Source organism: Paramisgurnus dabryanus, chromosome 8, assembly GCF_030506205.2.
Source record: "Paramisgurnus dabryanus chromosome 8, PD_genome_1.1, whole genome shotgun sequence".
NCBI lineage: Eukaryota > Metazoa > Chordata > Actinopteri > Cypriniformes > Cobitidae > Paramisgurnus > Paramisgurnus dabryanus.
In genome coordinates, this window is record NC_133344.1 from 18,396,931 (window position 1) to 18,409,302 (window position 12,372).

The 12,372-nt window shown below is 37.5% G+C and overlaps 1 protein-coding gene across 1 annotated transcript; it reads right to left on the reverse strand.

Moving 5' to 3' along the window:
- Positions 1–668: 668 nt before the first annotated feature.
- Positions 669–9,687, reverse strand: LOC135770914 (NXPE family member 3-like). The gene is made up of 8 exons (XM_065280838.2): positions 9,364–9,687; positions 8,823–8,890; positions 8,093–8,524; positions 7,572–7,987; positions 7,353–7,432; positions 6,992–7,195; positions 6,570–6,907; positions 669–2,879 (listed from the first exon to the last, which is right to left on the reverse strand). The coding sequence occupies exons 2-8, from the start codon at positions 8,883–8,885 to the stop codon at positions 2,685–2,687; spliced, it is 1,728 nt and encodes a 575-aa protein (XP_065136910.1). The 5' UTR covers positions 8,886–8,890; positions 9,364–9,687; the 3' UTR covers positions 669–2,684.
- Positions 9,688–12,372: the final 2,685 nt, after the last annotated feature.

Below are 12,372 nucleotides of genomic sequence, written 5' to 3' on the forward strand. Positions count from 1 at the left end.
CCTCTATGGGTCATTCTTAAGCTGAAGCATTAATGAACTGGTTATTAAAAATGCTTACATAATTTTTTAACAATTATAAACATTTAACTGAATTGGGGGTTTAGCACGCAGGTTGACATTTTGAAGAAACAGCACAAAGTATTTTGTACTTATATGGATAGCTGCCTAAGTCACTATCGGATGCACCTTGATTTTTATTATTTGTTTTCAATTTACATTCGGTTCGGATATTAACGCAAATTAATGGAAATCGATAAAATATGGACGCAATATTCATTAAGCCCTGCGTTTATTCATGTCAACATAAATCAGTCAAATAGCTGAAGGCTAATAATCTCTTCTGGAAATGTATGTGCAGACTTATGTGCAAAGGTAAACAGGAAATGTTTTCATATCATTATTACTAGAATACTACTAATAAGTTTGTAGTGTTGTAAATATGGGCTTGAGATTGTTTTTGACAATTTTCAAAACCATAATACCCTCAATATGATTACATAACATGCTATTACCAGTTTACTAATCACAACTAATAGGCAGCCTGTACAGTATATGTTTGTCTATTTTCTTAACTTTTACATTTGGTTATGCACGAAATGGAACGTTTAGTGATTTTAATTTAGTAAAAAAGATTGTTAATCTTTTTTTGCCCCATACACTTCCCCCAGTGTGTATGGGTGTGTATTAAAGTCGCCATGAAAATAAAATGAATCCATTTGTTTTTTAATATTGTGGTATTTTTTTAACAAACGATTTATCTGTGAGAACTATTTGTTTGTGATGCCACTTGGTGTAATATATTTTGTTATTTTATGGAAATCTGTATGTTTCAAGAGCCCAAAAAGACCAAATAGCTTTTCAAACCCACTGTACAGATTTGCATTGTCAAAAATGATTGTATGTGTTTGTGAATTTAGGTCAGTAATCTGGTCGCAACAGAGTTTAGTCTGAATACACAGATGCTTCTGCTTTCCAAAAGGACACTGGTTGTCAAATACAAAAAAATGATAAATAGTTATACATTTAGCAGACACTTTTATCCAAAGCAACTTACAGTACATTACAAGTATATTGTACTATTGTACCGCCCACTTTATTAGGTACACCTTACTACAGTAGTACCGGGTTGGACCCCTTTTGCCTTCAGAACTGCCTTAATCCTTTGTGGCACAGATTCAACAAGGTACTGGAAACATTCCTCAGAGATTTTGTTCCATATTGACATGATAACATCACGCAGTTGCTGCCGATTTGTCGGCCGCATATCCAGGGCACGAAGCTCCCGTTCCATCACATCCCAAAGATGCTCTATTGGGTTGAGATCTGGTGACTGGGGAGGCCATTTGAGTACAGTGAACTCATTGTCATGTTTAAGAAACCAGTCTGAGATGATTTGCGCTTTATGACATGGGGCATTATCCTGCTGGAAGTAGCCATCTGAGGATGGGTACACTGTGGTCATAAAGGGATGAACATTGTCAGAAACAATACACAATGCTTAATTGGTACTAATGGGCCCAAACAGGCCAAGAAAATATCCCCCACACCATAAAACCACCACCACCAGCCTGAACCGTTAAATACAAGGCAGGGTGGATCCATGCTTTCATGTTGTTGACGAATATCGCAGCAGAAATCAAGACTCATCAGACCAGGCAACGTTTTTCCAGTCTTCTATTGTCCAATTTTGGTGAGCCTGTGTGAATTGTAGCCTCACTTTCCTGTTCTTAGCTGTCAGGAGTGGTACCTGGTGATCCACCTGGTGCATCAACAAGGCATTTGCGCCCACAGAACTGCCAATCACTGGATATTTTCTCGTTTTCGGACCATTCTCTGTAAACCCTTGAGATATTTGTGCGTGAAAATCCCAGTAGATCAGCAGTTTCTGAAATACTCAGACCAGCCCGTCTGGCACCAACAACCATGCCACTTTCAAAGTCACTTAAATCACCTTTCTTCCCCATTCTGACGCTCGGTCTGAACTGCAGCAGATCGTCTTGAACATGTCTACATGCCTAAATGCATTGAGTTGCTGCCATGTGATTGGCTGATTAGAAATTTGCATTAACGCGCAGTTGAAAGGGTGTACCTAATAAAGTGGCCGGTGAGTGTATATTGTACAGTACTCGGGTTCAAACCCATGACATTTTGCACTGCAAATACAATGCTCTACCACTGAGCTATACAGAAACATTGCTGCTTAACCACCATCCATTGGAGATTGATTTATGTCAGACAATTGCTGTAAATACCAAACCTTGTTTTGCTTTATTGACAAAGTTCCAAACAATCAAACTCCTGCTTACATCACCCTAAGGTGGCATAGTTGTTAATTTACACACACGTGAACTCTTTGATTCTCTTCACAAATTAAGAAACAAATCGGAATTTGTCTATATTTGAATGATGTATCTAACATTTTCTGCATGTCGCTTGCTTTTTTGCTCAAAAGCATGATCTATGCAAGTTATTATCATTATCTATCCAAATTAAAATGAAAAAATAGTTATTTTGTTTATTTATTCAATAATCAAATTTATAGTCAATATAATCCAATATGTTTGTTTTTTACACACCCCCATTTTTTTTATATTCACCCATTTTCCTGCCCGATTTTTTTATCGTTTAAGAAAATAAAGTACAAAACAGGTTATCCTTTGACTTTGTCATTACTTTTAAAAAGTTCATGGAGGACAAATAAAAGATAGTAAAATGTCAATCTCATTTTTGAGGATAACTTCACCTGGATGAATGTTCTCTTCACTGTAGTGACAAGCTGTCATTTGCCACACATCCATAATATAAACACCAACATTCTGAAAAGCCCACCGTAGAATTGTGTCCAACTGCTGGACATACCAGTCACTGCCAAACACATCCTATTAGAAGGACAGAAAAATAAAGGTCATAATATCAATATACAATATATACTTTTCACATTTATTTGCATAATAGATACCCATGTATGTGTGTGTGTTGGTATATGTGGTTTATGTTGTGTATAATGACATGTTTATTATGCTTTAAACATGGTTTACCTGTGTCCCCATAAACTGAACCGTTTAACCCTTGTGCCTTGTTCCAATTCACTACCCTTTCGTGTTGTTAGCTGCCAAAAATGGCCACTAAATAAACGGCTGTAAAAATGTATCAAATTAATATTTTTTTCAAATTTTTTTGCATAAATCTGTTAATCAACCTCAGTACTGATCAAAACTACCAACAAATGTTTCTAAAAATTTCATGATTTTAACTCTTTAACTCCCAAGCTCATAGGTGATGCCACTGATTTGAGAAAAAAATAACACAAAATCACTGATTTTCAATATAAAAAGTGATTGTGGACTGGATTTTTTTCACCCTTTTCACAGTCTTGGGCATGCCAAAGATTGATAAAAACATTGGCTTTGGTGCATTTTTAGTTTTTGTGCAGCATCAGATTAAATTTTTTTCTCCCTCATTTATTGTTTGGTGCCATTTTTTCCCCATTGACTTCCATTATAACAAAATTTTTTGATTGCAGAGCCATGACACCTTATTACCATGCTTTCTTGATTCTTTGTGGCTTTTCCTTTTGCAAAGAGGTAAAATTTTTCATTTAACTGTTGATCACCATGTGGCACCATTAGCCCTTTAGTAGCCTGTGCAAAAAACAGAGCTTAATTTCTGGTTTTGTACATTGAGTTATATGGACAATAACACCACAGTGTGTGTGTGTGTGTGTGTGTGTGTGTGTGTGTGTGTGTGTGTGTGTGTGCGAGTGTGTGTGTGTGTAGGGTTAGTGTTTGTATTGAGGAGAGAGCACCTCCCTCACGCACCAGTTAGTGCTGCAATGGTGAGAGGGATTTTGTCTCCTGTAGCTGTCCCTCTAGACACAAATCCACAGATGCCAGCAGGCACCAGCAGCTCAGGAGTGAAGAGGGGAACATGCAAGTGGTGTACAGAACAAAAAAAAGAACAGTCAGCACTTGTATCTGTTGTGGTAGACACACTTGCAGAGAGCAAGTAAAGGTAAAAAGGTAAAGGAAAATCCAGTCCACATTCACTTTTTATATTGAAAATCAGTAATTTTGTGTGTTTTTTCCCCAAATCAGTGACACCACTTATAAACTTGGCAATGAAAGAGTTAAAATCATGGAATTTTTGCAAACATTTGGTAGTGATCAGTACTGAGGTTGATTAACAGATTTATGCAAAAAAAATGTGAAAAAACATTTATCCGATAAATTTTTACAGCAGTTTAATTTAGTGGCCTTTTTTGGCCGCTAACAATACGTAAGGGTAGTAAATTTGCCCACGGTATATTGTTACATTTTTGAAAAATTTCAAAGCATTTTCTTAAAATATGTGTAAATAAGATTTAATTTATGTGTATAAGATTTGTCACCAAAAATCATTCCATTTGCTGAAACACAGAGAAAGTTGTGGCCAAATTAAGACAAAAAATTGCAAAAATGGCCCCAACAACACATAAGGGTTAAGAGAAAAACTAAAATGGTACTTTTGATTAAAGACTGCCAAAAGTTCAAATAGTAGCAGTGTTCGAATTGGGGGGGGGGCTTGAAGATTGGCCCCGGCTTGGCTAGGGGACTCCCATAAACTTTGACATAATTTAAAAAAATGTCATGGGTTTGATTAGAAAATGTAATACTGATAATAGAATGTAAACCCTAAGTAGCTGGAAGTCACTTTGGATAAACAATTCAAATTTCACGTCTTTTGCATGTGCAAATACGTTAAATGTAGATGCGTATCAAGCGCATTCAAATTGATATTTTTTCCAGGTGCTTCGTTGCCACAGCCAGTTAAAATTTATTTTTTTGCCATTTTCTGCACTGTTTTAGGCCTTAAAATGCATGAATGTAAATGTAATTCCCTTTTAAAATGGTTCACATCGCATTGCGTCAGTAGCTGACGCTACAGGGGAAACTCCTGTGTACTTCGCGATTAAAGCCTATTGGTTAACGTCTGTAAAAATTACAGACAAATGGCATTTGAGCCCACGAAAAGGGGCAGGGTTATGCCCTATTTAAGTCCAGGTCGAACGATATAGAGTTACCTTTTACTCCTCCTGCACGATCATCTTACTGCTCAGATGAAGAAGCCTTTACTTACCGTCAACTCGAGCCCTGCAGTGGAATCCACGCCCCAGCATCTTCCCCTGCCGAAAAGATACTTTTCTCTAAAAGAGCGAGAAGTGCGTTGACATAATGTCGCTTCGGCATTGCGGCTCATGCAGAGCTCCGTTGCCCATGGAGGATCTTTATTCAGAGTGTGTATCCTGCCAGGGTCCCGCCCATACCGAGATGTCACTTAAGGAGGCCGGCTGTGCCCACTGCGAGTGTCTTCCAAGGCACCACTTCCCGTGCTCCCCCACCTAAAAAGCAGCGGAGCCGTAAACCAGATAGGCGTCCGGACAACAAGCTCACGCCGGCTCAGCCCCGGCGGGCTCTCTATCCTTTTCCAACCCGTTATGTTCACCCATGAGGACCAGGGACTCCTGCTGAGTGCCAGGGTTCAACCCATTCCCACAGTTCTGTCACCCAAGTGTTGTCGGTGGTTGTAGGGGTGGATGAACGCAGCTCCTCCAAACTTCCGTCGCTTGAAGAGTCTGTGGCTGCCCATCATCGGCTAGCAGCTGGAGATCCAAGCTTAATCACCCTTCGAAACCCTGACGTCTTACATCCTCGTTCTTGACCAAGTCTTAAGCCTCCGACGGCCACGCCGCTTCTGCCCTTCATACAATAGCAGTGCTGCAAGTGTACCAAGCCAAGCTTCTCCGTGATATGGATGAATCAGGCCCAGATCCCGAGTCATTAAAGGATCTGTGCACCGCAACGAGCTGTGTCGAGCCTTATTATACTGGAGCAACATTTATGGCTGAACCATGACGGAGATTAAGGACGCTGATTGCGTGGCTCTCCTCGGATCTATGGCAAAGTCTATTTGACAGCTATAACAGCAAACCACACTCCAATACCTGGCCACTCTTTCAGGAAACATGGCTTTATCATTAAAACGATAGTTCATCCGAAAAATTAAAATTTTGTAATTATTTACTCACTCTCATGTTGTTACAAACTTGTATGAATTTGTTTGTTCAAAATATCTTCCTTTGTGTTTTGGGACCTATCCACGGTCCTGAAAGCGTTGCGCAGGTATAACCAGGTGTTAAAGCTACTGATGTAATGCGAAGTGAACTGTATTGAAAGGGAACGATGAGGTTACTCACATGACCCTGGTTCCCTGAAATAACGGGAATGAGCACTGCGTAGCTGGCCATGGTTAAATGTTAAGTTCTTTTAACTGTGCGCTTCATTCGAGAAAGGTAACTATGGCATTCGACCCAGACTTATATGGGGCATAACCCTGCCCATTTACGCAGGCTCAAGCGCCATTTGTCTGTAATTTTTACAGACGTTAACAAATAGGCTTCAATCGTGGAGTAAACAGGAGTTTCCCCCATAGCGTCAGCTACTGACGCAATGCTCATTCCTGTTATTTCAGGGAACCAGGGTAATGTGAGTAACCTTAACCACATAATCCAATTTATACTATTAGACTGTAACCTTAAAACCAGTGTTGGCCGTCTTGATTATAACAGTAGTCTCTGGTGCCCGCTGTAACAAATCTAGCACAGCTTTGCGCGTCCTCAGCACTCTTTTGGTGAAGTAATCTAGAGGAAATGTCGCAAAGTGGATCCCCAGGTGAATAACAAACACAGAATGAGGTCCTCCATTGAGATCATCAATCTGATTACTGATGTAGTGCAGATTAGTAAGTTCAGTTTTCTGACAGCGGACAGGAAGACCGTGATGCCTCCAGTGAACATCAATGTTGTTCTCAACATCCACTGCTAAGTGAGGACCTGCCGGTTGTAGAACATGCAGGTTTATCTCCTTCAAAGCTGCAGTGAGAAACACCAACAATGATACTGTTTGATTTTATGAATATGACTTAATATTTAAGTACACATACCAGTTAATCTTACTTGGTATAACTTTCAGCAGTAACTCAAACCACTGTCTCAAGGTCGAGTCTCCCATCATGTAGATGTGTTTGTCTTTTAAACACTGTGTTGTTGTTTGGTTAGTAAAATGATGTGTGCTACACACAAAAGATGTCCAAACATCATTCAGGTAAAAGCCAGCAGGAACTGGTGTATGCAAACCAGGGCGACATTTCTGTGTTACATCTGCAGGATAAAGTGTTATAGTGAGTGTACATGGTGTAATTGCACTAGTAATATAATTTAAATTAATGGTATACACATATATATTTTTTTTCTATTTTTAAAATTTTAAAATTGCAATTAGTAAAAAGTGTGCAACATGTATCAAATGTCAACATACCAATTTCTGCACTCCTGTTAGAGGGAAGAATCTTGATTGTTGTGTTTTTTAGTCCACTGATACCCTTGTTGCTTGGATTCCTGTCAAAGACAACATCTACTGTTTTCCCATAGCTTTTTTAATGTTCAAACAGAAAGCTAAATAAGGAAAAATTAATCAAATATCAACAAATGTAAAGATAATACAAAAATAAATTAAATGAGCATTGTATAAACTCACAAAAACATTTCCTCTTCAGCAGTCATGTAGTTGATATACACTCCAATAGAGTGATAGACACGAGCGCTGCATGGCAGTGATTTGGGTCTCTGACAGCGCCATTCTTCTCCAGTGCGAGAATCTTTGTATTCACAGCAACAATCTCCATTTTTGATCCTCTCCAGTCCATTCTTGTCTGACTTCACATTGCACAACACTCTTTCTTTCAGTCTGGTCCCATTCGGTCCTGGTCCTTCAAAATATCCATGGAAAGACACTCTGTCAGAATCAGTGGCTCTGTGATGCTTGAGGACCTGCACAGCTTCACTGGAGTGAATCAGACGCACAGCCACCTGTGCCTCTCCAACCCACGGCAGAAGAAAACGCACAGAGTAGGAACCGTTGAGCAAATCCACCACCTCCCCAAACACACTGGCCTGTGACAGAAAAACATTCTTAATTCCCAAATTAATGTCCAGAAAGATAAGAAAAAGATAAGTACTCAGTAAACATCACTGATACAGCAGACATGTAGGAGATACCTTTTGGGGACTTTCGGATGAGAAAAGCTTTGCTTGAAAGAAATCCCCTCCATAACGTTTAGATTTATTGTTAAAGTCTCTGGCATGGATAGTAACAAAAAGCTCCTCCCCTATTTGGTAGCTGTCTTTCAGGTTCTGAATGATGAAAGTGGAGTGATCTGGACTTGTACTCATAGACACATTTGTAATTGATCTGTCTGGTCCAGCCCAGTAAAGAGTCTGCTGTAAACTGGAGTAACTTTCTGAACTGATTCCAAATTCTGAGTAAAATGAACTTGAACTTGACTCTGAGTCTTCTGAACTGATTTCTAGCTGAACATCTGCAGGAGAGGTGGAGGAGATTCTGGAGTTGTAAAGTTTTGAAAAGTGCTGAAACAAAAAGCTGGTTGAAGGATGTTTCTCTTCTTTATTTGCCACATAAGTCCATAAAACCTACAAGGTTAATAATCAAAAGTCAGAAGGTTTAACCTACTGTTCTTAAAAGTGTTATGAAAGCTCTCAGGGCTAAGAATAAATAATGATTAATAGTGGAAAATTAAAAATAACAATTTGCACCCTGCATTTTTATTTAAATACAAATAAGCAATGAACTAATTTCCGAATACACTGATTGAGATGCAAAGAGCCTTGCCAAAGGTATGTACAAAAACAAATGACTGAATAAAACATGTGATCACACATGAATTTCATAAGTTGTACACTTAAAAGACAAACTAATTTCTAGACTCACCAGAAGTCCTGTAATTCCAAAGCACAGGCCAATAAACAACGTCCCCAAACATGGTCTCGCCATGTAAACTGTGCAAATAAAAAAGTTTCATTAACAATAATTAATTTTAAAAGAATTAAAAACACAATGAAGAAAACAAAAATAATAAATTCGCAAATTAGAAAAAACACTCAAATAAAACTTAATTTTTAAGAAACTATGACAGAACAAAGAACACATACTAGATTATAAACGAAATAAATGTTATTTAATTTAACAGAAACCTAACAGAAAAGCGGCGTGATGAAGTGAAACTAAACACAAACTTAAGCGCTGTCTATATATTAAACCTTATATACAACAAAAATGTATTACATAACGTGCACATATCTGCACAAAATGCAAGACATAAACTAAGTTATGTACTAGACAAAAAGTTTCCGTTGTGCACCAAACGCACGCTTTAAAACACGTCCAGTCAAACCACAAACTTCATAACATTAAGCAGCTTAAAGTCTTTGCTATCATTTTAGCGATTGGCTGTGTCGTGTTGTCCTCTCACCTGTTCTCAGTCAAGATGTAATGCTCGTATGGCTCTCTGATATCTCTTGACATTTGATTTTTAAATATGAGATGATGGAACTTGTGACGGCGCTGTAAATTTTGCATCTGACTAACTATATTTTCGTCTTACCGAAGTGAATTCAAAAATTACTGCATCCTTTTAAAACCATATGTCTCGGTAATGTGAGGTCTGTTTGGCTTCACAGCGTTGCGCGGTTCGGCGGGGTTGCCACGGGGCAAGTGCGCATAGAAAGTGGACTAAAGGGCCGGGTATAATTTGAATAAGAAAACATTTGTATTGCCTACGTGTCGAACGCGGCCAAACTTGAAAAGCTGCACGGAGTTTGGTGAGATTTCATCTGTTGGGAGGGGCCACTCGGCCCCACCCAATTCTCTCAAGTTTTTGCTAGGAGTTTATTCTTACCTATTGTGTTTCATGTTTCAAAAACCACTAACATTTTCTGTGATACCCTTTCCAAGGTATGAGCTGTGTAATTAAATCATTAAGTCATATTATGGATTTGATGTTTACATTTTATATATATCACAAAAAATATATATATTAAAGACTTTATTAAGGCATAGGCTACATGTATTGTGTCCAGTTGAAAAGTTGGTTATCATGCCGCCAAAATCTTATAACATCCCATGCCTAATCCTGAGGGCTTGTGTTTAATACTTACTGATTTACTCTGCTTTGGCTCAGTCAGTGTATTTGGAGCACTTTTCTCTGCATGGAAACATGGCATGAGCTTAATGAATAAACTAGATGGATGAACTTGACAATAAATAATAAAATTTCCCGGCGAATGCCTCTCTGATGTTCCTTTGGCGCCAAATTTGGCCACCAGCTTGCCGTTGGATTGGAAGATGTAGACAAAGCAAGCCTTGTTATCTGCTGTGATGGTGTGACCAGTCTTGTCTACGGCTATTACGTCCTAGTGGCGGCTGCTCAATAGGGGGCGCTGCCCCCTTAAAGTTGGCCAGAGAGGAAATCTACTTTAAGATTTTATATTTGCATGATATTTGCATGAAATTTAAACAGAAGGTAGAATTTGGTAGTTCTTACAAATAAATTATAAACATTTACTGTTTTAGTTTGAATGGGCAACAAACTTTAGTTGGAATGAGCATCAGAGAACGATGCCTGTGTTCTGACAGGAGTTCATTGTAGTCTATTACTAAATATGTGACTACCAAATTCCCTTGGTTTATTTAAATACAATCTTGTCCATAGATTTAGATTCCCATGTTTCAGTACCAAGATAAAATATATTTTTGTAACGCGTGTTCCACTGAAGACCCATTACTACTTTTGGAAAATAAGGAACACCAGGGGAATGGACCAGAAAGCTAGGCTCGTAAGGAGAACAGAGATTTTGATGGATAAACTAAACAGATTTTTTCTTTAATCAAAGTAAACAAACAGAAAATAAACATTCATTCACAACAATGACTGGAGTTTCTTTTTCACATGTGTCAAATTCAATATAACTCCCCTTTAATAAAGAAAACAAAACCAAAATAAAATACTGTTGTCTCGGTTGACTTCTCTTTCAATTATGATTGTTTGAATATAGTTTTTTTTTTTTTTTTTTGCTTTATACATGCTATATGTAAAGGCAATGTGGATGGTTATTATGAGCCTTAGTTTATAAAGGTTTATAATATAGATCAGGCCTATTTTAGTTCAGGGTATTATGTAAATGTTAAGAACTACAATCTACTTCAAGAATTTGATATGTATTTGTATGTAGACAAAAATAATCCAAAATCAATACTCTCTGTGCTTACATCAATATCACATAAGCACTGCATTTAAATATGAAATTACACAAAATAAAAAACAAAACAAGAAAAGGAATTATACTTGAAGCATAATATCAATATACAATTGCTGAGGAACAGTTCAGCATTTCAACATAGAATGAATGAAACCAATTAATTTGAAATATATTCCACAAATGTAAACAGTTCAGTTCGTATGAATAACAAAGACCACAAAGTTCGTCCGTAATCGTAGATTGATTGTTCCGTGGTCCAAAACGAAAATATTTAAATGCACTTATCGTATTCTCAAATCGCGTTCAGCTGTTTCTATGGTGATCAAAGTTTACTGTTGGGGTTGGCTCGCCAACACGCTGTCACGTAGAGGGTTTTTTTGCTCCAAATGACTAAAAGTTAGCGAAGAGTTGGTTTACAGCCCCTTACGCCGAGTTCGTCAACCACAAATCGGTGTTTGTTGTCTCCGTAGCTTTCACAAATCTCGTTGGCTAATGATCACTTTCACTTTCACTTTTCAAACGATCAAAAAAACCTGACCAAGTCAGATGACTAAACACTTAAACAGACACCTGTTCATGGTCATCAGATTTCACTATCAGCTTGCATCCAAATTTTGCACTTTTGATGACTAACAGTCGTGTTTATGACTCGAGCAATCTTTTTTTTATTCAAACAATTAGATGTATACAATCACCTTTAGGAAAACTTTTTTACAAATGAAAGAAGATACAAGTCAGAGAAAAAAGGAAAAGGAGAAATAAAAAAATAAAAAACACAATAGGGGAATGTAGCTTACAATCAAGGGGAAAAAATAACAATAAATATATAAAGGCAATGAAGGAAAGCTATCTACGTTAAGTTGGAGTCAATAGAAATATATTTTTTATATACATCCAAAAACTTAACACATTTTTTTTAGTCAAACAAAAAGATGTGAGCAATGAGTCAACCTCAATCAGGAAATGTGAAAAAGTAGATTATGACTCGAGCAATCTCTCTCTACAGCAATTTAGAAGATGAATCTATTTTACACTTGTTTTTTCATTGCCCATTCTCAAAATCCTTTTGGTCCAATGTTACTTTTTTGGTTTTTCTATGCTGTAAAAAAATTGTTGAATTTTCAGAGACTATAATTTTTCTTTCAGATTTTTATTCTAAGCACATTGATCTTAATAACACTATTTTTCTGATTTCTCTTCTAGGAAAATTTCATATTCATAAA

Coding starts and splice junctions, on each gene's coding strand:
- LOC135770914 (XM_065280838.2), bottom strand. CDS start 8,885: ATGGCGAGACCATGTTTGGGGACGTTGTTTATTGGCCTGTGCTTTGGA. Junction 7,433..7,571: donor GCTGAAGAGGAAATGTTTTT/GTGAGTTTATAC, acceptor TGTCTTTGACAG/GAATCCAAGCAACAAGGGTA. Junction 7,196..7,352: donor TAACAGGAGTGCAGAAATTG/GTATGTTGACAT, acceptor TTTATCCTGCAG/ATGTAACACAGAAATGTCGC.